This window comes from Cyclopterus lumpus, chromosome 7 (assembly GCF_009769545.1).
Source record: "Cyclopterus lumpus isolate fCycLum1 chromosome 7, fCycLum1.pri, whole genome shotgun sequence".
Classification (NCBI taxonomy): domain Eukaryota; kingdom Metazoa; phylum Chordata; class Actinopteri; order Perciformes; family Cyclopteridae; genus Cyclopterus; species Cyclopterus lumpus.
The window spans coordinates 5,986,582-6,012,983 of NC_046972.1; the positions used below are offsets into that span (position 1 = coordinate 5,986,582).

The following is a 26,402-nucleotide window of genomic DNA, read 5'->3' on the forward strand; positions in this document are numbered from 1 at the left end:
GTAACAAAAAAACATGAATACAAAACATGAATGCAGTGACAAAGGATATGGAACAGGTGCATTGGCCCGGGCACAAAGGAGAAGAAGATATCTTACGTGTGCAGCCGCTCATGTTCTCTGTCACGATGCCACGGAAGTTCCAGAAGCCCGGCTCGCAGCGGTCGCACTTCTGTCCCCCGACTCCCGGCTTACAGGAGCACTGGCCCGTGGCCGGATCGCATGTCCCCTTGTAGGAGCCGTAGACATTACACTGACAGGTACCTGAGGAGGACATTGAGCGACATTGAGCCACAATTTCCACTCTGCAACACGTACATGGATTTTTGCATTTTTCTTCTAACTTTGAAAAAAGACCCTCTTAAGACACAAAACTCACCAAAGCTGAATTCTGCACTAAAAGAGTTACGCTGGGCGCAGGCGTTGGGTAAGCCCTATTCCACAAATATACGTTAAAAAGGTGGATAAAGTGTGCTTAGGTAAACTAAATCTCTATATCTTTATTTCTAAGTCTGCATCCATACTGTGTCCCCTCTAACGGCTTGATGAGGCACTTCCTCCCCCCGTTTGCGTGCTATCGTTCGCCAAGATCGTCCAAGAGATTTTTCCCGTTGATATGGCGCAACATTATCATAATTATTCCTCGGATTAAGATGAAACGTTCTCAGCTCTGCAACTTTGGTACCGTAATTGCAGTCAAGGACAATAAGTCCCATACGCTGAAATAGCCTGATCGTATCGAAAGTTTTTCTTCTTTTTCTTTTTCTGTGTGTGTGTGTGTGTGTGTGTGTGCACACAACAAAACTCATATCACATGGATGTAGCGGCGGGGTCACCCTGGTCGGACTTACTGGGACATCCGGCCAGTCCGACTCCCAGGGCAGCCGTCGAGTTGTCGTGGCAACAGCCGTACACGGACAGACTGCAGTGCTGGGGGGGCGTCGGCTCGGGCAGAGATGTGGCTGAAATTGCTGATGGTGGGGGGAAAAAAAGAAAAGAAAAGAAAGAGGAGGGGGAGATGAAACAGAGAGAGAGAAAGAAGAACAGCAACATTTAAGTGATTGCAGTGGGGTAGGGGTTTGGATGTGGGGGGGTGGGGGGGGAGGTGGAATTAGACAACACAATCCCCAAGCACTAACATGTAACTTTTGTTGTTGTTGCCAACAATGAGATTGGCTTGAGGGGCCAGAGGTGGAGAGGCTGGCAGTCGGCTTCAAGATAACAATTCCATTTACTACTTTCTCCACAATGGCTCAACATCAGGGGGGAGGTGGGAGGGGGCTACGGGGGGAATGATGATAGCATCACTATTACCACCAGTGAAAAACAAACAATGGCGTCGCCGGCTGGCGAATGTGCGAAACAGCTGACATTTACCACCTACGAGGAGGCATGTTCTCGTCATTTGTCCGTGTCTAATGTTACAGAATTGCACTGCTGCCCTACCACCTTCCAAAACAAACAAACAAACAAACAAACAAATAGAGAAAAAGAAAAGAAAGCCTCGCTGCATAATGTGAAGGAATGTGCCAGCAGCTCTCTGCCCGTGCAGTAAGAGGAATAAAGAGGGGGTTTGTTTCATGGCCGAGGCGGAAATAGAATTGTTCAAATCCTCCCTGGGCTTTGGGGTGAAAAGAAAAGTTGAGATAGAAAGCCCCCCCCCCCGATCTCTTTTTTCCCTGTGTTGCTCATTTACAGTTTGTAGGCTGGAGATACCGGGGCCATAAATCACGCTGTTACTGGTGTGGATATGAGCCTCAGCCTAATGGTGATGACTCGGCCCGCTCTTTTTCCAGTGCTTTCCCACTCCGGAGACGGGCTTTGGACACACTTCATTTAACTTGCCACTTTCCAGCGCCCCGCTCGGCTATCTGTGCAGAGCCTATTAGGACAGGGGGAACTTTTAATTTCATATGTTCTTCCACACTTCAAGGGGTTTTCTTTCTCTTTTTTTTCCTCTCTCTTCAGTGGACATTGTACAATGCGGCTCGCTGTGCCGCGCGATATCACCCGCTCACTTTCCTCCCGCCGCAGCGATTGTCGCTCGTCTTCGCCATTCTCGCATTTTTTTTTACATTTTTTTTTTAGCGTCTCGTAAACCAATAAGTGTTTTCCTTGGATTGGACTGAAATGCCTGCCCCAGACATGAGGTTAGCAGGAAGCACACGCAGGGTGGTTTGAAAATGCCACCACAGGCAAACACTTCACGAATGTGCACGCAGCAGATGACACCGTATGCAAAAGAGGGAAGGTTTTTCATAATCATAACCTCCGAAAGAAACCAAACAAGGCATGTTTTAATAAGTTTCTACAGCTGAGGTCAAATGAAGTTTCTCCTTAAAGAGCTAATGTGGAGGGCAGCGACATTTCCCAAGATCTAAGTTTTTCCATTTGCCAGTAAGAGAAGAGAGCCCAGAGCTCTAGCACACACAGAGGGCTCTTCAAAAAAAGAAAAAGAAGAAGAAAAAAAAAGATTGATTATCCACGGATGGTCGAGAGGCGTGACAGTCAGTGCCCAAGGAGGCCAGCTTAGGAAAGAATCTGCAGTGGATATGTGTGAAAACACTGTCTCGCCCTCCCTTCAACTCTCTCCAGCCTCCTTCTATTTTACAGCCACGGGGGGTGGAGGGGTGGAATCGAAAGATCACACGAAATCCTGTGCTGCCGTTTGCGCCGGCACGGCCGCCGCTCGGCCGAGGGCTAACCGTTGCTAATTAGCCGCGGAGAGAAAGAGAGGTTGTATATTATTGTAGGTGGGGGGGGGGGGGGGGGGGCAAAGTGGCACCTCGAGGGTTAAGAAGCAAGCTTATGAGAGCACACGTTTTGTGGTTTCTATTGTCAGAACGTCCGGGGGGTGGGGGGGCAGTGTAAGCCACCATTATCGCTATCAGCTCGATCCATACATGAGCCCGGGAGATATATTCTGATCTCTGCAGCCCTCAGAGGGAACGCTCTACGCCTTTTTCCAGATATGAACCAGTTTCTCTGAGCAAAAACACACACGTGGTATTTAACCCTGACCTTCTTCGTTTGTTCTGGTCACACACAGCAGCGTGAGTCGGAATTGTGTTCCAACGACAGACTGTTACTGCTCCCAGTTAATGGATGGAATGAGTGGAGAGGTGGGACGTCGATGACAATGAGTCTTGGCGAATGTCTGAGTGGTGTAATGTACCGACCTGCACAGGGTCCCTGGTTCTGAATCAACAAGTTCTCTTGTTTCTCACATCTGGCCTTCTTCAGCTGGCACTCGTTGCTGTAATTCTTTCCATCAGAGCCACAAACCTACGAAAGGAATCACAGAAGGTTGGGTGTTACATACGATGATTGTCTTGATTTATTAACTTAAACATTGTGAAGATGAGTTTATGGTCCCAATCTAGTTTCAAAACAGCATGATGTTCATTTAGTAAATGATGGTCCCATTTAGAGTCAAATAGTCATAAACAATGAAGCAGGGGTATGCTTTAGGGTTTGGCTACCTTGTGATTGACAGGTCGTTACCGTGACGTGGTCCAGTGTTTTCAGTTCATGAAAGTCAGTACAAGTTACATTACTCAGAAGTGTTATCAGTTGACATGTCGATGGTACAATACATGTTCTAGGACCGTTTTTGCCTGTGTTTTTCACACATGAAATATATCTGCATATGAATGGCACAGCGCAGTCAACCATTGAGCCGCGTTGATTAGGGTGCATCAAGATACACATTTCCAGCATATTGATCTGTCTGGGTGCTAAAAGGGTTCCATGTCATGTCGTACCAACACATGCGTTGACCGGACATTATGCGTCTAAGTATTATCAAAAATGTCAGAATAGTGTTAAACAAACCAAACATGAGCCATTTATTTTGTATTTCCTCGTATTGAAAGTATAATCTTATCATGGAGTCAGTAAACTTATATTTAAAAAACTATATTATATTTGCACATTGTGACAAATGTGAGCACTTTTTAAAAAGCACTTCCTCCTGTAGCTAAGGAAGCACAGACAACTATCACCTGAATCGCTTCTTTTTTTTATATTAAAGAAAAGGGAGGGCTTTTGTCGTGGAACTGATGTGCAACTATCCCCGCAGATGCAGCTCTGCTGTAAATGTGTAAATGCGGCGGGCGTACCGAGTTGTGTGGCACACTGTGGCAGCTGAAGTCACAGACGCAGCGGTCGTCCTCCGCGTCCTCGTCCCACGAGCCTCCGAACACGCGACAGCGGTCCTGCTCGCAGCTCTCCGCGCCCGAGCCCGACCCTCCTGAGCCGCAGTCTGCGGAACACGAACACACACATCAATACGACACGCGGAGGTTTACAGGGTTAGAGCTGCATTTACACACGAGGATGCGTCACAAAGTGAGGAGAATTGACATTTACCTCGCACTGGCGGTGGGGTCGGGGGTCGGACCAAAGGCAATGCTGGTAGTGCAAGATAATGACCAACTCGAGGGAAAGAGATTGACTAAATATATTAGACGCAACATCTCCGCACCACCAGCGAGGCATCCTTTTCATTTCAATTAAATCAGAGACGAAAAAAAAGGGTGAGCGAATTATTAACTCTGGCATCCAAGTGTGCGGAGAGAATCAGTGGCAGGGCCTCCTTTATGGTTGCCTGCCTCCCGATATGAGAATACAACTAATTGCAAAGTGTTAAAGTACAAATCTAATTATCGCCTGAGATTAGAAAGTCACTGTGAAGCAGGGAATGAAGGCATCAGCACGGCAGATACAGAGAGAATGTCAGGTATTGCGAGAGGCAACCCGTGGGCTGAAGGAAAGTTCATTTGAAAATAATCTGTTATTCACAACAACAACAAAAAAGAAAAAGTAATGCAGTCCAACTAAAAGCTCCCAGCAGATGAGAGACTCAAAAAACCCATCAGATAATCAAGGTGTTATTCCTTCTCCCCGTCTGTATTGATGCATTGCCTCTAATGGTGAAATCAATGCCGCAGTGATGGAAGGGCCACTTAGATTATGGAGCAGGTCACAGGGCAGGGGGGGGCAGGGGGGGGCTGTTCTTTGATATGGGTCGTCAGCAATGGGCCTTGACAGCTTGCGAGTGCGTCGATACAGCGGTGGCGCCTCCACTTCATTAGCAGAGTACGGCAGTGGCGCCCGGAGCTGCTTTGTGTCGAGGGCCGGCGTCCTCCGCGGACATCAGGACTCGTTAGGGACTCGCTCTGTCTCGCTCTGTCTCCGCCGGAACCTCCGACCCGCGATCCCCGAGTCTGCTGCTGCAGCTGCTTATCGATTACGAACCCCAGTCGCGATTAAACGGGACATTTATTTGTGACGGGGCTCAGGCTCGAAATAATGAGTTTTCGACTGGCGGGTGCCAATATAATAATAATAATAATCCATTTAATTTATATAGCGCTTTTTAAGATACTCAAAGACACTTTACATGTTACATTATACACAGCTACGGGGAGCAACGCAGGGTTAAGTGTCTTGCTCAAGGACACATCGACTAGGGCAGGGATTGAACTGCCAACCCCCTGATTGAAAGACGGACATGCTAACCACTGACCCACAGTCGCCCCAATATCCCAGGTATCCTAAAAAAGGTTCCTCAGGTCGTAAAAAAAAAAAGCGCCTGACGAGAATGTGCAGTTGAACCTATTTTAGGACGCGGATTCGTTAAATTGTATATCACTCATTTATATCTTTAATCAGTAATTGGCTAAACTGCTTCTTAGACCCGCCTCTTCTAGGCCAGAATGATTCAGGCCCAGCTGAGACATGCAGACAGGTGAGAATACACCCTTTTATATTTTACAAATATAACTGGGTATATTCCATATCTCCAAAACACAAATATTGACAATTTGTATAATTTATAAATATAATTAATATCATTTTTGTATACTTTTTTGTTTTTGTTTTGTGGCTCAAGGTGTTGGCCAGCTCAGGTGTCATCTGAGGAACAAGGTGGTAACCCGCTACAGGGACGGATCGGGTGATGGAGGGAATGATAATAAAGGTGTGGGGGGCGGGCAGCTACGTGTGTCTGTGTACTGTACGCCAGCTCAGCAAAGACACGGGAGAAAGGGAATTACAGGAGTAGCCAATTCATATTCCACTCAGGCCCCCTGACTGAGGCGAGATAAATAAATAAAAGGGTTAAGACATTAGAATGGAATAAATAAAAGTGAAGCGCGAGGAGGGGGTCCTAATTAGCTGGTGCCCCTTGATGTGCCCGCCACCCGCGCGCTGCCTATGAACCTTTCAATTAATACATCCCCAGCTACGATGGCTCCATCAGCTATTCTCTCTGCGCTGCCCATCCGTTGCGTTTCGCTCAGCCACGTCAGAAACCAACGGACGGAGCTCCATTAAGGAGACGGAATGAGGAGAGAGGGAAGGGAATAATGTCTGAGGAAGACACACAGAGAGAAAGAAAGGAAGAAAGAAAGAAAGAAAAGAAGAAAAAAACATTACAAGGATACAAGAAAGTGAATTAAAGGGGTTTCGCGCGAGAAGCAGCTTGAAGACGTTACAGCTCGAGCGGATCCGTCTGGCCTGCGCCCGGCGGCTCCGGGTGGTGACCCGATATCATCTTATTGGCGAGCCTTTTGTTTTTAGCTCCATCTATCAGCCCGCCCCCGCACGGCTCAACGCTGTTGGCGGGTTATGACAGCCGAGTTTGTCCAAATGAAGCTCCTCGAGACGGGGAGGGATGGAGCGCCACGCCCCGTGGAGGAGGGAGGGGGCGAGAAGGGATGAGATGAGATGGGATGGGGCGTTTCTGAGCGTTATTGACCCTACAAGCGCACGCCGCGTCACCACCGCGTGATGCTGCCCTCATAATCCTGTTTATTAAACGTCTAGTCAATTAAACCCGTCGGTGATGCACTGCGCTCTGCCTCCACTTTGACAGTGTCGGCAAAAAGAAGCTGAGGCCAGGCCTACCCGAGTGTGAAATTAAACAGGTGACACATTTCCCTGTATGGCCAACATGTCATTTTTCATTACTGTTAAAACAAAAAGGCGGAATAAAACAAGTTCCATTTTTATGCTCACCCTCCCGACAGGAAGACTAATGAGGATGGCGTTTAAGGCAGGCCTAAGCAAATAAATCACATGATCACTTATCTTAGATATGAGGTATGGAGTGGGTGGTGATGAGTCAGACAATACTCAGTCTTAGGTCTCATTTATTGTGGCAGACTGCTGTTAATACACGATATATGCTATCAACTTTGCCAAAGCCTACCGCCGGTACATCGAATAAATACATCAGCAGCAGAGAAGCATCCAGACTTCCTGTGGCGGGTCCGGGTCATATTTTCGGCCCATGGGGTCATATTTATCGATCGCAGGCGATCCCACCTCTACCCCTATCGGTGAGAACGGCGACGCCCCTTTTGTCGAGAGACACCATTTTTATTCTGATGCAGAGGAGTGCAGAATAAAGAGAGAGGGACGTGAGTGGGTGGGATTGGCGTGGAGCGATGGGATAGGGAGAAAATAGAAATGGGGTGGGGAGGGGAGATATTCTATTGTGTAAGCCTGATGGTTTTCTCTGAATCCAAATGGGCGACTGAAAAAAAAGAATGTTCAAGGCGGTATGAGAGAGAGAGAGAGAGAGAGAGAGAGAGAGAGAGAGAGAGAGAGAGAATGAATGAAAAAATACAGCAATGCCCTTGGGGAGGTGGATGAGAGCCGCTTTGCCTGATACAACCAACGGAAAGAGGACAGCGAGTGTGTCTGTGTGCGCGCGCGCGTGTGTGTGTGCATGTGTGTCTGTGCGCGTGTGTGTGCGTGTGTGTCTGTGTGCGCGCGCGTGTGTGTGTGTGTGTGTCTGTGCGCGTGTGGTGACGGCGGGTCTGCATACAGTTTCACATTTCTTCACGCTCCACATACAAAAAAGGTCACTCGTCTCAGTCAATGAAATGATGTTAAATCGACCTCAAGGAGCTTTGGCGGCGCGATCTGCCTCTAAGGCCCTGGGCCAATATGGTAGACAATGGTAGGAAGAAGAAAAAAGGGAAAAAAGGAAGACAAAAAAAGAAAGAAAACCCGCTGGCTGGCAATCACACTGGAAGAGGATCCCTCTCATCTCTATTTGCTCAGTCCTCCAGCTACCCTACTCTTTTTTTCCTTCTCTCCAGCCATCCCTCCTGCTGGCAGGTGTAATCTGCTCCCCTTCACACCTTGTCAGAGGGCGACTGCGCTCGCCGTGACGTGGTGGCGGGGGGGTACAGAGTCGTCCCCCGGGTTGAGGGGGGGCCCACGGTGCAGATGTGATTTGCACGGTGAATTAGATCTCATTTATGGAGTGTGCGGGGCGTGGAAACCGGCGACACTCGGCGTCAAGGGCCATTGGTCACACACTTACAAGCGTAATTGGATGGAAGGGGACTCGATAAAAACGTGCACCCGGTAAACTCTGCGATGAAAGCCGTGGGGGGAAGTTGTTTGCTGCTATATTAATGGTCTAAGTGCTGTTGTCATTCACTTCATATACGTCGATCACACTTCGGTCCAATGCGGAACAAAAAGTAGGACAGGCGATAATTCAACAAGTAAAAAAACAAGTAAAATGGGGGGAATATCCATAAACGACTGAAAGGTGCTACATCAAATAAGAGAAGAACGGAAGGCTCACTGAGATATCATACTATATATATATATATATATAGGCTCAATTACAAATAAAAGGCTTGCCTCTACTATGAGCCCGGGTCTGCCTGCAGGCGAGGCTGATGAAGACGCTGGCGAGCATTTGTTGCAAGAGAACAGATTAGACAGAATCTAATTACCCAGAAGTCCTTTCTGTTCCGAGGTTATGTTTGATGGACACGCAGCACGACTTTCACTGTCAGCCAGTTGGCGCGCTGCTGGGGGGCGGGGGACCATTATTAAAAACCCACACATGACTGGATGCTGTGCCGCAGGTCAGGCTGATAAAAGATAATCACGCCATTTCAATGGCCGCATTCTAGCTTGCATAATCACACCCGTTTCAGAGGTCCACTTCTTCCTACCTTCATCGCAGCTGCCGGGCTTCGCCGCCTCGATTCTCCTCCTCTGCATGCAGGAGGACGTGCGGAGTTCACACTCGTTGTCGTAGGTGGTGCCGTCGCTCCCGCACACCGGGGAGAAGGCCTCGCCGGAGCACTGTGGGCACTCGCACTTGTTCTGGACGCACCGGGCCCCCCAGGCGCAAACAGCGCTGCCGCATGTTTCTAAAATAATCAGAGAGCGACGGGTCAGCGCAGAAACAACTCATAAACATGTATTTCACACACAATAGACCTTTCAGTGGATCTCTAAATGAGATGCCATGCATGCAGCTTCCTCTTGCAATACATCTCCTCCCTTAGTGATTCTCCATCTGTCAAACTTTGTTTCCAAGGTGAACTGCCTGCCTGCCCGCTGCCTGTGCGCTGTACCCGGCTGTTTAATTTAGAGACCTCCATGCATCTTTGCTGCTTTTCACCCATGGATGTCGTGCACCCAAGAGCCTGCCAAGGACCTCGGTACGGAACGGATGCATGCATCACTTACTGCACTCTCCCTGGCTGACCACTCGGAGGTCCATCTGTTGCTGGCAGGCCCGCACGTGCAGCTCACACTCGCTGCCGTAGGTGCCGCCGTCGCTGCCGCACACGGCCTGGTGGGAGTCCACGCACTCTGATGCGCACACACACTTCGCGCTCTGTTCATCGCAGATTGCCCCGAAGGAGCAGTTGGCACAAGCCTCATCTAGATGGAGAAAAGAGAGGGAGGGCTCCAGTAAATACAGAGAATATTTGGAAAAAATATATATATTCTGGCGTGTGGTGGATTTGAAATAGATCAAATTTCAGTCATTAATCCTAATCCGCAATCACATTACCGGCGCATTTCATATTGATCATGCTTATGATCCCTCAAATGGATGTTAAAAGTTGCAAAGGAATCGTGTGATAGCGCTCACGTGCTATTTACAGATGCAGCGATCACATATTTTGTGACAGTTTTTCCTGTTTATTAACATTCATCAGTGTGACCAACAGCCGTTAAACAATTTGAATCGGTAAGAATGAGTTGTTGTCTTTTCTCTGACATGCTGTGTGGCCAACAGCTGGTGTGGTGCTCAATGAGGCTGCAGCACAGATATAAAGCTTCCATGTGTGTGGAATCGGTTTGAAACTTTATAGGAGTCCACCTGATGGAGACTCAATTGATTTGAACCACCTTCCAAAAGACGCACGCTCGTGAACTGTGACACCTTTTGATGGACGGGTGTGTGCGCCTTTTTCGGAGGCGAAGAAAAAACCCAAGCCAGGAAATTCCTCCAAAAAAATAAAAAATAAAAACTCTCCACACCGAGCAGATCTGAGGAGGCGGACAAAAAAAATAAAAGGTGCCAAACTGATGGAAGTTTCCAGGAGCACAGCGAGGCTCCATCACTGAAGACGTTTAGAACCACCACCGGAAAAAAGATACAAAATGACACTTTCCGGAGCCAGAGACTGAATAACTGGACACAAAGAGCTTCGGAAATTTGACAGCAAAAATAGGAGAGTCTGCCAAAGGGACCGCCATCTCTGCAGCACTCCATCAGTCAGGACATTACGAGAGAGCAGAGGCAGAGCTGAAGCGGCTCCTGAAGGGACAGACACACACACACACGCACACATACACACACACGCACACGCACACGCACCAGCCTGTCTGGGGTTTGCCAATCGACACTTCAAATACTCGGAAAGCATGAAGGAAACAATTCTCCGGTCTGATGAGACGAGAATTGAACTCTTAGGCCCGAAGGTCGATCGCTACACCTCGCTGTGTGTCCAGCGACAGCCAAGATGCCGCTCATCGCCATCCTCGTGGGGGGGGGGAGGCCCTGGGACAACCTTGAGTGGGAGAAGTTGCACTTTCTCCTGCTTGTGTTGCTCACTTTGTTAGGGGTTGTCGCACGCATCTGCTTCTCTTCAAAACCGAATCAGGCAGATGATATCTGTATATGCCATCGTCAAAATGACGGCGTCGAGGCACCCGAAAAGGGCTTAAGGAGCTTCATCTTATGAGTCGGAGGATTCACTCGGATCATCTCTTGAGAAATTGCCCGCTGATTCTGAAAGCCAAAGTCTTTCCCTGAAGAAAGCAAAGGCAGGATCTGACGTGTTCAGGGTACCGACTGATGTCACACGAGGGGGCTGGGGGGGTCGAAACGAGAGGGGCCACATACAAACAGGCAGAGCGAGCGCCAATTACACCTGGATTGCATTAGCGCAGCTTGCTAACGCATTCAATTAGGGGAGAGGGGGGGGGGGCAGGCTAATAACCGCTGCTGATTCGGCGCTAATTGAGAGAGGCGAGGCCGGCCCGCTGGAACCTGTCTGCTCTTTAGGAGTCTTCGGCTCCTTTCTGCTCTCCATCTGGCTCCTTTAGGTTGTGAACCGGGTGTGGCCACGCGCCGCATTATTGCCCGTTAGGGGCTACGTGTACATCGTTTATTAGTCAAATTACATATGTCCGAGGCGTATCCATGAAAATGCTGAGCCGAGCACTCCGGGTTCAAACCGACTATTCCTCTGTGCAGAAAAGCCCAGCACACTGTTTCTGAATTTGGAGTGAAAGGAACTGTGCTGGCCTGCACGGAGCCAGCTGGCACTTTGGGGATTGATTGGAACGGCAAATGCAAAACAGGCCTCGGCGTCAGCCAATGCGCTTGTTTGCAAAACCCTGCAGCCAGAATCCACCGCACTGGAGGTTGTTATTGCTGCATGTTGGTGCCCAGGGTTTCAGGGGCGTAAAACATTCACATACGAGTGTGAACGCCAGGGGTGATGATATTAACTTTAAGACCAATAATCTTTTACTCAGACTAAATAATAATCCGCCGTCGGAGAGCCGACGGTGATCCTTCTATCCAGGCACTCGCGAGCGGGTTTGCACTGGAGGTTTTGTGATGAAGGCCTTGTCTGGTGTTTGTCTTGCGGCAAAAGTAAATAGACATCAAATATATACATATATATATATCTTTTTTTTTAATGGGGGTTGCCGTGGTCGGCTCCGGCAGCTATGTATCGGGAAGTGGCAGTGTCGAGTGTTGTCCTTTTATCAGGCCTTGTGTACTGATAGCAGCCTCGCTTCTTTATCTGCTGCTGCCTCGCACCTGGCTCTCCACGCTGCCTGACACTCCAGTCAACACGCATCGCAAAATCAGACAGAAAAAAGAAGAAGAGTGGGGAGCTTTGGTTCAAAGCGGCAGGGGGAGCAGGGGGAAGGATCGACGCCATTACCGGGTAATGTTAAGACGTCCACTCTCCGCCATCTCAGATTCAATCATCTCCAAAGTCTGTCATCGCTAATTACGAGTTTTCAGTGACAAATAGGCCATTTCCTTTTCTGAGGCGGAAAACTTCACGAGCGTGAAATGTTCAGACTTTGAGCTCAAAAGTCTCGGCAGGCTCGGCATTACGACATCAGCCCACTGGATCCTGGGATCTCTCATCTCATACGAATGTTTCATGTCTGCCAATGCGAGAACCTCGTAGGCCTGGAAAAAAAAAAATGTGTCCAAGTACGGTATCTTCAGATCTTCTTACACCAGGTCTAATACACATTCTGATGCCAACTGTACCTGAGCCGCGATCGCCCCCCCCCCATGACCAGAGGAGTCGGGACGATAGCCACCCACTCATTCAGTGTTACCTCAGGATTAAGCAGAAAGAAGTAGGCTGGTTTGTGTTTTGAAGGCTTGTGAACATGCCCGAGTGATAAAGACCCCCCCGTCGATGCCTGCCTGCCCGGTACACTATTAACTCGCTTGCTCTGCTCCTCCTGGTCGTATTTACTTGCGCCCCCCCCCCCCCCCCCGCGTTAATTACGTCCCCCTGCCCTCTTTACACCGCCTCGCTCCGACCACTCCCACGCTGCTCCTGGTGTGACCTACATATATCTTACTCAACTGTGTATATCATTTCAAACACCTGTGGGAGGTGTGTGTGTGTGTGGAGGGGAAGAGGGGGGGGGGGGATTTGTTTCCTTTTCTTGGATGATTCCGGCGCCTCTGCTCTCATCTGTTTGGTTAGAGCCGTATGAAAGGCGAGCGGGTGGGGGCGGGGGGGTCTATTAACCGAGCACACCTCTCCCAGCCCGCCTTACAAGGTCGCCCGCCACTCAAAATGCAGGGCGAGGGAAAAATCTACCGAATAATAACAAATGTCATTCATATCGCTATCGGGTTGCACCTGAGCCATATAGATAACCGCTATTTCTCCAGCCCGCTGGGAAGGAAATGAAATTATGGCTGTGCCCATGAGAGGCTGTCGTAAGCCATGTGCGCGCACACACACACACAAACACACACACACACGCACACAGTTATTGTCTATTCGCCTCTTAAACTATTGGCGCCCTAACCATGCCACCCGAAGCACCTCATCTTAGAGTCGGAAAGCCGTGAATCTGACAGCGTGCACATTAACGTGCATTTGGATGGAAATAACAAAACAAAAAATGTCTATTTTGTAAAATCACACCATATGAATACCCACTCAAGAATGCAGATAAAAAAGTAAATAAAGTGAAAATGACAACAATAAATCACACATGTAATGCCAATTATCAGCCCAGCGGTGTAAACAAGCACGTCATTATTATATTATAGGCTGCGATAATTAGGTGAGATCATAGCTTAGGTCAGTCAGTTGTTATGGTGCCGAATGAGGCCCAGTAAAGCTGTACAAACAGCACAGAAATAACCCACATTATCATCGGCCTTCATTCCTGGGCCGGCTCGAGGCTGACAAGCCAATGCATCAGCATTTTTATGGCACCATCGCGCTCCGCTCAGCCAGCTCGCTCTGCCGCCTCGCTTTTTAAAATAAAGACTATTCATTATCGCCGAGGGACCCTGGGTGGAGGGGGGCCCGACAGACCTGCCGCCTGTCTACCTGCGGTCTCTACGGAACGGAAGAATGCGATTTCATAGCAGCAAAGAGAGAAGAGGCCAGCTCGGTCGCAGTGTTTGTTTGGCCGACCGCCCGGCTCGTCCACGAACGCATCACCGCGGAGGCCGAGCCATGGCCGCTGTTAAGCTCCTCAAAATAATGCAGAAGAGCACAAATCCATTGAAGGGTGGTAGCAGCTGTGCTTTTCGTCCAGCGTGTCAAGGCAAGCCTTTTTTATTCATACAGACCAATATCAAACATTTGCCTCGTGGAGACTTTAACAATCTGGACCTTTTCTTCACTGTGGATGAGGAAAACTCCCCCCCCCCCCCAAACAAACCCCTCTAATGGGGATATAAGCGAACGGCTGGATGGGAGATGCTCAATCACCAATTAGAGTCCATGGGAAAATTGGCTTTCCAAGATGGCATTAAGCCATCAGGAGCATTCACTAAGTGGGCTTACCGAGCTGTAAAAACATGCCCGCGCTGGCTGTGTGCCTGCGTCGAGGATCTGAAGATATTTATTTTTTCATACCACTTGAAGCTCTGCTGTCGCTGATGCACTAATGACTAGCTGATACTCGGACACAGCGAGACAAAGCCAAGTGACTCATGTTGCCAATTACAGACGGGTACGCTCCGCTCTCTCTTTCATTGGGAGTGAAGTGCGTCCTCGCTTAAAGGTCAAAACCCGGCAAATTGGGCTCTTGGTGCTGGGTGTGGACGGGCGGAAAGAAGAGTAATGGACGAGGGGATGGAGAAAAAGATCTATTAAGTATTGTTTTGACTTTGTTATAAATGAATGGAAAGCCCTCATCATGAATATAATTCCATATGTATAAATTGTTAAAGTCTGTGGATTCAAATGATGCCTCCGGGCAAAGCAGTGCTATTAATTAATTTGAGCTTGATGTTGGCTATAAAAATTCACACATCTCGTACTGATTTCATGACCGCATACAGAGGGAGGGGGGGTGGGACACACTGTGTTGTGTGATGTGCGCGGCTACTCACCACAGAGCCCTTTGTGCTGGATGTGAATGACCCTCTGCAGGGCGCAGCCAATCGCCCGCATCTCGCAGGGGCTGCCGTAGCTGTGGCCGTCGGACCCGCACACGGGGTCGGAGGTCTGCGGGCAGGCCTCGGGGCACTCGCACACGGGCTCGTCGTTCTTCACCACACACACCGCCCCGTGGTCGCACACCTTCTCCCGGCAGGGGCTCGGTATGCTGAGATCTGAAAGGCCGACCGGCAAAAAGGTTAGAGGCGCCTTGGGCTTTGGTGGAAGGAGTATAAAGCAGGAGGTTGGAGAGAGGTCTGAGGGGTCGAGGGGGTAAGTTAGAGCATAGCTTCGTGGGGAGCTGCGGGGTTTTGTGTTAGGAAAAAAGGCGAAGGCATGATGTATGTGACCCTGCTCCTGTGACCCCTCTGCTTCCTCAGCTTCCTATGTCATTTCCTCCCCTTTGTGCGCTACCCTGACGTATCCCGGATCTTTGAAGAGTCTGCGCGAGGACTAGCGGGTAAAGACATGGCCCCCGTAGCACAACAGAGATGAAACACTCCACGAACAATGGCTACGCAGCCTTTCTTTCTTTTTTTCCCCAGGGGAGTAAACGGCTGGATTAATTGACGCTCCCAATGTGCCCCTTCAAAGGCTGCCTTTTGCATCTCAGTGAGAGGGCCACCGCTTCGGCCGGAGCCGGTTGTACTGACACTCAGGAGCGAGAGAAAAAGAAGACGAAGAGAGTGTGTGAGAGAGAGAGCGAGAGGGAGAGAGAGAGAAAGAAAGAATGGAGAAAGAAACAGGCGAAGAGAAGAAAGAGCCCCTCTGCTTAATAATTCACAAACGGCAAGCTTCTGGGCAGAAGCAGATATGAAATGTGAACATCACAGAGGGGCCTGCTTCAGTCGCTTTCTCTCACACACACTCGCTCCAGCAGGACTCCATTAAAAACCAGCACTGGATTGTTGCACCTATAATTCCATGTGGTGGCAGACGGGCGAAGAATGGGCTGATACAACCTGACTTCATGATCAGAAAAGAGGAAACTGGGAGAGAAAAAGGCTACGTACAATCCTTTGATCACAGCCCCCCCTCCCCATACTCAATCAATTCAGCACATCTTTATGTGTCAAGTAAAATATTATGTGGCCTGGTGCATGCTGAGGAGACTGGGTTTCGACTTGATGACGAGGGGGGGGGGGGGGGGGGAGAATCACTTCTGATGAGAAGTGCTCAAAGGAGGTGCATTACACACCCATAGACGTCCTCCATCTCTCATCTACCTTTTTTTTTTACATTTTTGTCAGAGGGGGGGAGCTGTCATAGAAACTGCCCCTTGTAACGACACCACCCATGGCTCCATCATTATCGTGTCCATTACGGGATTAGAAGGCATCGCGGGGGGGGGGGGAGTCTTGTTGTGCTTGAGGCCCTGTTATTAATTTACCAGCTCCGGATCGCTCGGCTCCACCTCCAAGCGCCGGGTGCAAGTGATCGGCTGATAACACAGATGGAGGCAAATGGCTGGTTTCACTGATTGACCCTTTGACACCTCATCAAGGTCAATGTCACCTTCACATCCACCCTTCCTGAGATCAGATTAACTCCAAGTGATGACAGGGACTGAGGCACGGCTTTTTGTTGTGGCTGTAATTGAACAAATCTTTTTGAACGTTTCGGATGTTTCGGATTAAAAAAAAGGAGGAAAGGCCGCTTCTGATTTTCTTTGTGTGTCTGTGTGTGTGTTTTTAATTTTTTTTATGCCAAGGCAGTTGTTTCAAAGAGGAGCTTGGAGGTGCCACATAAAAAACATGGAAGCTATTCAATGCTCCTTCATTTGTATGGCTTCAAAAAAAACAATTGATACCCACGTGATCTCTTTTCGAGCGCGCGTGAGCCTGTGATCCGAGCTTAACTGTACAACCTTGCCCCCCCCCCCCACGACAAAGTTCACCAGCCCACTTTCCCAAGGACAAGCTCCTAACACACGACTGCAAGCCGGGCCGATAACGCCTTAGTCTTCCATTCTTTTTAGTTTCACACGCATAGAAAAAGAGAAAAAAAAAGATGAAAGAAAATTCAACTCAACTTTTTTTTTTTATCATCCTCTACCTCTGGGGGGCAACGTTTCTGCCTGATTTATTAACTGGAGAGGGTGTAGGGGAAAAAAAGACAAAACTCCCCCAAGTGTGAAAATCTTATGAGAGTTAAAAAGCTCTCTCTCTCTCTCTCTCTCTCCCTCCCCCGTCTCCCTCTCTCTGTCTTGGAATGCAGGCAGGTCAGGAGCTTTGAAATGGCAGCCTGTCCAAAACTACAGCTTTGTGGGATGGTGTTCACAAGCCCTGTTCCAGCTCTTCTCCCCCCACAGGGTCGTCTCCCCAGACACCTAAATACATCTTCATGCATGTATCAGTGTTTTCTGTCAGGCAGGGTCCAGAAAGAAAAAAAGAAGTTGCAGGGAGCTGCTGGAACATGAGCTCCACAGTTGAGTGGGAACACCTGGAGCGCACAAATACAGGTGCAGTGAGAGTGGTCTGCTGTTGGCAGGAGAGACGGTGAAATAATAATAAATATATTAAAAAAAACTAAAGAATGAATAATTCTTTCTGATGGAGGGACTCTGCTCAGTTTGCAAGTCGGTTTTCTTTAAACTATTTTAATTCCTGTACTGTGTTAATGGCGATAGTCGATATGGGGGTGGGTGGGTGGGTGGGGGGGCTTGCTGCAGGTGTCAACTCGCCCCAGGCATAAGAGGCGCTGCTAGTCGGCCACGTCAAGGGGGGGGGTGGGGGGGCGCACAACCCATCTGCTTGCCTGTCTGCCCCGAAGATGTCATCACTGCCCACTTAGTGGTGTTATCTGACTGGTTAAGTGGCAGTGGGGGTGGGGGGTGGCTCCTAAAGCTTAACAACCCCATGTTAGGGGGAGGGCGGAGGGGGGCACGGCCCAATCAGCAGCAAGTGTGTTCCCCTAAACCTGCGGGGCTTTGATCCGACTGCGTTTTGCTCTCGCTCGCATTAAAAACATTTATGTATCGTATTAGTCGAGGGAAAAGGAGGTGCAGAGAGAAAAGGCTATATTAGCATACAGCAAAAAGGCATACCCGCGGGCAGTGTCTGTCTACCACTGAACAACTCATCACAGGTGGGGGGGGGGGGCTCAGTGTTTGCTCAGTCTCCATCAAAAATGGAGACAAACCGAAGGTGGAAAGAAAGACAGATTCCTGATCTCCGTGGCGCGCAACTGTCAGAGGTGAGGGGACGCACTCAACGCACTCAACGCCCGCCTTTTGTCAGGCGGAGAGGATTATGTCACATTGTTTATTGCATCTCCAGATCGAGTCGGGGAGCGACGGTTAAGAAGAAGAAGAAGAAGAAGAAGAATGAGAGAACCTTGTGGTTTAGCGCGACCCGAACACACCGCCTTGAGTCCCTCCTGCCCCCCCCCCCCGTTGACCCATAACTTTCTGCGATTCTTGCCGGCAGGCTGCATTTAAGTGGACCGGCGGGTCCCCCGTCTGCTGTCAATCAGGCTACCTCAGCACTTCCTCTAATTAACTTGATTGTGGGGAGGGGAGGGGAGGGAGGGGGGGGAACAGCGCTGGTGATCTCCGGCTGACTTACACAATATAAGACTCAAGTCCAATCACTACAGCCGGCAGAGAGATGCTAATGAAATAAACATGCCCCCCCCCCCCCCCCCCCCCCCCCCCCCTCCCTGCTTCGCAGAGCTCTTTGTCAATGGCGAGGTGTCTGCCGCTGAGTGATTTCTTGCTACCTCCGGAGGCGACAGCAATCACATTTCGAGCAAGTCACTCGCACTTCCCGCGCGCTTTTCTGCACCTGCACACACGCACACATATACGCACAAGCATGCACGCCCCGCTGTGGAAATGACAAAGAGGTTTGAATAAAGAATGTGTGTCCGCAAGACTCGCGCTTCCATTTGTTCACTTCCTAGTTTGCCGCACGCGCGCACACTTTGTGTGTGTGGGCGTGTGTTTCGGCGGTTTCACAGAATTCTCCTCGTAACTACCGGTTCAGAAACTCTCCACTTCCCATTCAAACTGGTGCCAGCCGTGAGTCCGGCACATCGACAGGCTCCCGGGGAGCTGTGGTGAGCCACCGCGCGCTCCTGCTTCCAAAAGCACGACTGAACGAGCACTAAATATAGAGTTAAAGGGGCGAGGAGAACCATCTGGCCAGGAAACAAGCGGAGATACAAAAGTTTAAATTCAACTTTTTCATTAGAATTCATTTCATATCTAACATTATCGAGTTGGAGTGATGGCGGTGCCAACAAACAAGAAAACGAGAAAAGCAAAATGAGAGCGAATGAAAGGCCAAACATCAGGGGGGCCCATGTCCCTCCATTGTTCCCTCCTCTAAATATACATCTGCAACAATAATCGACGCCGCACGCACACATCCATGTTCAGTTTGTGCGTTAGCCTGCTGCCGCTGACATCCTATGGGAGATATATAGATATATATATATATATATTATATATATATATATATATATATATATATATATATATATATTCATTTTTAACCAGACTCTGCATGAAGGCAGGTTGAAATTAAGTTTGAATCAATTTTCTCTGTGTGTGTATTTGGAGAATAGCCACATGGTAAAAGCTCCACAGGAGAAAGCAGGCGATGGAAATTCCAACGCAATCATCACGACGTGAATAAAAATCAATTTTCTTTTGTCTTGACAGCGGACGTGTAAGCGGCTCATCTGCTCCTCTCTGAGAGAGGGGAGGGGAGGGTGGGGGACTTATTTTCTTTAACGAGGAGTCACGTGGCTCACACGTCCGAGGACTTGGCGTGTTCTCGGACGCCCGTGACGATGTGTGACTCCGCCGTGGCTGTAAGTTAATCAGCCGGCGCCACGCGGTGTCTCTCCATTCCCTAACTTGATGAGCTTTAGATATCAATCAAGTTGTTGTCTGGTGGGAGGACAGCAGTGGTGAGCGTTGTAGAGGCGGGGGTGGGGGCAGTTTCGTTGCATATGACCATTCTTTGTGGAGGCGGGGGATGGGGGGGGGTTGACATTAAGGCGCTGTCACCCGCATGAAAAGAGATTTACGACGGCGGCAGAAGTGGAGAATTTTATCCGTTTGACAGCTGGCAGGGCGATCGATCAACTCTACCCCGCAACGCACCGCTCAGCCAATGAAACAGGGGTGTGTGTGTGAGGGGGGGGGGGGACAGAGATCGTTATTTATCAAATAATGATAATTCATCAAACTCTCCTTTCGCATGGAACTTTTGTCAGAAGCCTCCGACCCACACGCGAGTGCAGTCAGTGCCGCCAGTCACCGTCGGAGAGCACGAGCACAGTGGAGCACAAAGGGAGTGTGTGTGTGTGTGTGTGTGCGTGGCCACTGATCGATGCACTTGGCATGCATCCCTCGGGTGTGTTGTGTGTATCTTACGTCTTTTGTGCAGTCAGAGGGAATACGTCACTCGGTCCTACTAACAAAGCAGAGTGGGACACGAGGGAGAGAGACAAGACAGAAAGAGAGTTCTAACGTGTGCGTACACACACACACACACACACACACACACGCACACAGCACAGACACACACACACACACAAGCACACAAGCACACCCTTTGCATGCATATCATCTGTCTGACTAACCAACAGTCTCTGTGGGCACCTACGCTTGCCTCGTTTGATGTTTAATTAAAACTGATCGAGGGGGGTGGCGTTCTATTTTTGCTATATATAAAATATACATATATATATATGCAAATTTCCTAAAAAATGTCATCAAAGAAAACATAAGACTAGTCACTGACGGGAGTGAAATAACTAAACAAGCGAGGGGGGGGGAGAGGGGGGCTCATTCATGTGCGGCTCAGACGGCCAAATAATGCTGATGAGGACCGGAGCATCCGGATACCGACAACTGGAGATAACTTTGGTATTCAGATAAATACACATTTCTACTCGTGAAGGAATGTGAAAAGGAACGGGTCGTTAGGCGTGATGAGCTGGACAAAAACTTCATTCTTTTCAAAAGTATATTCGTCAGTTAAAAGTGGGGCATTCTTATTTTACAAGAAAACATGCCACTGCAAGGAGTCGGGGGTGGGGGTGGGGGGTGGGGGGGGGGGGTGTTAGACAGGAAACAAAGCACAGGGGAAGACTTCTCCAACCTCACGGGTCACGTGTTTTGCAGGAGGCGTAAAACAGAAGGAGAGGATATTAATGACAGAAGGAGAGGATATTAATGACAGAAGGAGAGAGAGGACAAACAACAACAACAAACAGAAACAAAGACAGCTGTACAAGACCACTCCGGTTAGGTTCCCTTTTTGTCGGAGCGAGGGGGAGGGCTTCACCCATCAGAATCCGCCTGATGAGGTCGGCCACCGGGTGACCCCACTTTTCCACCTGCCGCCCCGCAGACCGCCAGGAAGACGACCACGCGGACAAAGACAGACAGACAGACAGACTGATTGACACACTGAAACAAGAAAGAAGAGCTTTTTTTCAAATGTATATATGTGTATATATGCCAAGAAAAAAGCAACACACAGAGGGGAGGGGGGGAGGGGGGAGAGAAGAAACACGGAAGAGGGAGAGCAGATGGAGATTTAGGGTGTGTGTGTGTGTGTGTGTGTGTGTGTGTGTGTGTTCGGGATGGAGGGATGAAGCGTGACGGGGATGAGGAGGAGATGGATGGCTGGTGAACGGGTGAAGGCACGTTTTTTTATAAGGAAAGGCACACGTGAGTCCTGTCGGCTTGAGTTACAACCTCCCCCCTCCCCCCTCCCACCCTCCGGAGAGCATCGCCGAACCATTTCAAAAAACACTTTTCAGGACAAGTACCCGACACACACGTACAGTAAGCCTGCAAGATAGAGGAGGACAAAAACACACGTGACACGCATTAAACAGCCAGAGAGAGAGAGAGAGAGAGACAGCGTTAGTCCTCGAGGAGAAGCCCTCCTTGTTCCCGGTTCCCCCCAGCTCCACTCACCACAGGGCCCCGGGTGCTTGATGGGGATGAGGGTCTTGCCCAGGCACTCGGCCTTGTGCCGGGCGCAGTCGTTGGTGTGGGTGCGTCCGTCCTTGCCGCACACGGGCTTGTAGGTGCCGTCGCACTCGATGGGGTCGCAGGAGCAGCGGGCGTTCTGCTGCTCCACCACGCACAGGGCGTTGAAGAGACACTCCTCCTGGCAGTGCTCTGGATGGGGGGGGGGGGGGGGGAGGGATGGAGTTAACGTGGGTTTAAGGGTTAAAGCTAAGCCTAAAACATCCCCTCGTTTTCCAGACCCGTCAAACCCTCCGGTCGCCTGCCTGCCTGCGGTCCATTTCTCCGCTGCGTTCTTTACATTTCCTTTTTAATTTGGCACCCGTCAGTCAAAACACACACAAACAAAAAAGAGAGATGACTTCAACTGCCACTTTTGTGAAAGTGTGACGGACAATAGAGGCAAGTACAACAGAAGTAGTCAGCAGCATGACAAATAATGAAATAAAAAACATTTCAAGCTGCTGCAGCAACGCGTCAAAGCGATTCTCCTCCCCGCTGTGTGACGCCCGCGGCTCCAACAGTGAGGGAAACAACGCTGTTTTCTTTTCAAACAGTAATTACATGTTGGGTGGACTGATCCACTTGCAGCGCGTGTAGTAAAAGAAATAATTAAATAAAAGCTTTTCTTTTCTGCGGCACAGGTTAAAGCCTTTTTTGCACAACTCGTTTTCAACCGCTCAGAAAAGAAAAGAAAAAGATTGTATGTTGTGGTTAATTGAGTGGTTATACAATAAGCAGTCGTTTTAAGAGGACTCTGAGGGTCTGCTCACGGCTGGAGAAAAAAAAATTGGAATTACGAATCAATTTAATTGCGTTCAAACAAGATGAAATTTAAAGCCGACACAGGCAAAAACACGTTGCCGGGTGATGGATGCTATAGACGGTCCGACCGTTAGTTTCTGCTCGTATCGAGTGTTCATTATTTCATCTAACTTAATTGTTAAAAGTTCCCAACTAACTTTAATAGAATTGGGGGACTCAAACTCAAAGTCTTTGTATTTTAAGGTCAAGATGGAGTCTCAACTATAATGTTCATCACATTTTGACTCACTAAGCAGAAATCTACTGTGGAAATTAAGAGGAAAAGAAAGAAACACTGGTAATGTGAAATGGCAAATTTGCCATTTGAAGTGAGAAAAATCCAATTTGAAGCCGGCGACTCTGTTCTGGAGGCGCTCGCCGGGCTTCGGATGTACTTCCTTCCTGATCAGTGGATCAAATTTGTACAGCAATTCAATTCCTTCTTCTCCTTTTCTTTAAAAGCCTGTCACGCCACACTTAATTACCTCGCCGCCGTATCCGAGCGAGAGGGCGGCGGCGGTGCGAGAGTCATGGTTACAAGTCGAAATGGCCATTTTCATTAGATACCAATTTGCAATTTGCTTAGGGATATGATTTCATGGATCTCTGTTTCAAATTGAATTATTCTTTCATTTGAAAAAAAAAAAAAGAAGGAGAAGCAGAAGAGAAACAAAGAGTTCATCCACTTCCGCGCGCACACATACTGGCAATTTGGGAGCCGCCGCGCTCCTCCACCGGCCCCGTGAAGCGGAGCGGACGGGGAGAACCGGGGCGCGTGGAAAGGAAGTGGGCATTCGCTCCATTGTTGGCCTGCAACAACGGCGATCTATTCTTCTCTGTGCCGCTGTCAGGAGTCTCGTTACATGTGCCGAGGGGGAGAAGGGTGTGTGTGTGTGTGTGTGTGTGTGTGTGTGTGTGTGTGTGTGTGTGCTGTGTGCGCATGGCTGCCGTCAAACCAACACAGCCGACAAACATTGCGGGAAAATTGGATTTCCTCCGATGGCAATCAGACGTACAGTAAGAGCCGACAGCTCTTTGTTGACGGAGGCTTAAAGCCCCTGTTCTAATAGCACTGATAACAGCCCTGGAGGCTCTTATCTGCTGGAGGAGGCCACTAGCATGGACCGCGAGACCCCGAGAGTCCTTTATCTCTGTGGCGTGCAGTGGAAACGCCGGTGCACTGTCAGCTGTCAACGCCAGCTCCCCCGACCGGACACCTATTCAAACTTGAGGAGGATATCGTACGAGGAAAGTCCAGGAAAACACACGAGAGCATCATCGAGTAGTTGACTAATCTTCATAAACGGATTCTGTAATTCTCATTTTTGGTATCGGGAGCTCTTGGTTGCCCGAGTAGTAGTGATGACTAATGGCTAGAACATGAAAATAAAAAGTTATTTCACTTCCTTTTACTCGATATCCTTCATTTTAATGATTCAAAGGCAGATTCCCATTGCCCCCAAATTCTCAACCCGTGAGTTGTCACTAGCCGGGCCTAGAGGCCACGGCGCTCGTCCCAGCGGCTCTTACCCAGCCTCCTGCATCGGCCCACGTGGATCTTCCGGAGCTTGATGCCTTTCTGCATGCCCGTTGCTCCCATGGCACACTCGCTGGGTAGGTCTGGCCGTCGCTGGCGCACAGCGGCTCGTTGCCCGGGGTGCACCACTCCGGCAGGGCCGAAGATGAGGGGCTCGCGGGTTGAGAGCCTCCACCCGGCACATCGTGCTCAGGTTGTTCTCGCTGTCTCTTTGCACGGGTCTGTGGAGACACATGCTTTCATCAGAAACAATGCACTGCAGCACAGGGGGTGGAACAATTGTAACAGTTGGTAACATGTATAAAAAGTCAGTGTAAAGTCGATTAGAGCCTGGGGGGCGGGGATCTCTGAGTCGCTCGGCCATCTTTGAGAATGACGGGCGTGTCCCGGCTTCACTGCCTCTAAAAACTGGCCTGCTTTTAAATAAACAACGATAGACCTGTAATGTTTGCCGGACCCCAAAAACCCCATCGTGCCTATGTGTATCGGTGGGATGACTTTTGTTCGTCTAGTCAATCCAGACAGACGAGAACAGAACGGAAAGAGAAAGGAGAAGGACTAAAATAAAAAAACAGAAGACATGATCCTCCATCACTGCTCCACAGATAGCAGCAGCTGAGAGCGGCTCAGACTCGGACCTACGGTTGTGAAGGGGAGACAAGGAAATGGATGAAGAGTGCGGTCGGTTGATTGGCTCCCTGGCACCTCCCTCCTTATGGGGGGAGCGCTCGGTCTGGCACGCTCGGCCGTATCGGTCCGTGATCATAATGGAATTGGTTTGCGGATGTGTGGGACGAGTGGAGGGGCGGGGTGGGTTTGCTCCTTGAAACAGGAGCCCGAGCTTTATCCTGCCCGCCACGCTTTCAGCATGTGGGGAAGACAAAAGGATTTACGTAGCACCGGACACATCATATCTCTGCCAAGCTGCCGGCGAGCTGTCGTTCAAAACACGGCCGAGGACGGAACACCCTCTCGTCAGGAGAAGGAGTGGAGACGGAGGAGAAGGAGTGGAGACGGAGGAGAAGGAGTGAAGAGGGAGGAGAAGGAGTGGAGAGGGAGGAGAAGGAGTGGAGAGGGAGGAGAAGGAGTGGAGAGGGAGGAGGAGTGGAGAGGGAGGAGAAGGAGTGAAGAGGGAGGAGAAGGAGTGAAGAGGGAGGAGAAGGAGTGGAGAGGGAGGAGAAGGAGTGGAGAGGGAGGAGGAGTGGAGAGGGAGGAGAAGGAGTGAAGACGGAGGAGTGGAGACGGAGGAGAAGGAGTGAAGATGGAGGAGAAGGAGTGGAGACGGAGGAGAAGGAGTGGAGAGGGAGGAGTGGAGAGGGAGGAGAAGGAGTGGAGAGGGAGGAGGAGTGGAGAGAGAGGAGAAGGAGTGAAGACGGAGGAGAAGGAGTGGAGACGGAGGAGAAGGAGTGAAGATGGAGAAGAAGGAGTGAAGAGGGAGGAGTGGAGAGGGAGGAGAAGGAGTGGAGAGGGAGGAGAAGGAGTGAAGAGGGAGAAGAAGGAGTGAATAAGGAGTGAAGATGGAGAAGGAGTGAAGAGGGAGGAGAAGGAGTGGAGAGGGAGGAGAAGGAGTGAAGAGGGAGAAGAAGGAGTGAATAAGGAGTGGAGAGGGAGGAGGAGTGGAGAGAGAGGAGAAGGAGTGAAGACGGAGGAGAAGGAGTGAAGATGGAGAAGAAGGAGTGAAGAGGGAGGAGTGGAGAGGGAGGAGAAGGAGTGAAGATGGAGAAGAAGGAGTGAAGAGGGAGGAGTGGAGAGGGAGGAGAAGGAGTGAAGACGGAGGAGAAGGAGTGAAGACGGAGGAGAAGGAGTGAAGATGGAGAAGAAGGAGTGAAGATGGAGAAGAAGGAGTGAAGAGGGAGGAGTGGAGAGGGAGGAGAAGGAGTGGAGAGGGAGGAGAAGGAGTGAAGAGGGAGAAGAAGGAGTGACTAAGGAGTGAAGATGGAGAAGGAGTGAAGAGGGAGGAGAAGGAGTGGAGAGAGAGGAGAAGGAGTGGAGAGGGAGGAGGAGTGGAGAGAGAGGAGAAGGAGTGAAGACGGAGGAGAAGGAGTGAAGATGGAGAATAAGGAGTGAAGAGGGAGGAGAAGGAGTGGAGAGAGAGGAGAAGGAGTGGAGA

At 49.7% G+C, this 26,402-nt stretch overlaps 1 protein-coding gene across 1 annotated transcript in view; it reads right to left on the reverse strand.

The window, feature by feature from the left end:
* Positions 1-26,402, reverse strand: part of agrn (agrin) — a 204,256-nt gene that overhangs the window by 41,400 nt on the left and 136,454 nt on the right. Inside the window, 13 exon segments of the mRNA XM_034538350.1 lie at positions 97-261; positions 849-968; positions 3,177-3,282; positions 4,119-4,261; positions 8,988-9,188; positions 9,511-9,708; positions 14,909-15,130; positions 21,898-22,104; positions 24,286-24,366; positions 24,369-24,432; positions 24,434-24,454; positions 24,456-24,500; positions 24,503-24,513. Coding sequence (XP_034394241.1) covers positions 97-261; positions 849-968; positions 3,177-3,282; positions 4,119-4,261; positions 8,988-9,188; positions 9,511-9,708; positions 14,909-15,130; positions 21,898-22,104; positions 24,286-24,366; positions 24,369-24,432; positions 24,434-24,454; positions 24,456-24,500; positions 24,503-24,513 — 1,584 coding nt within the window.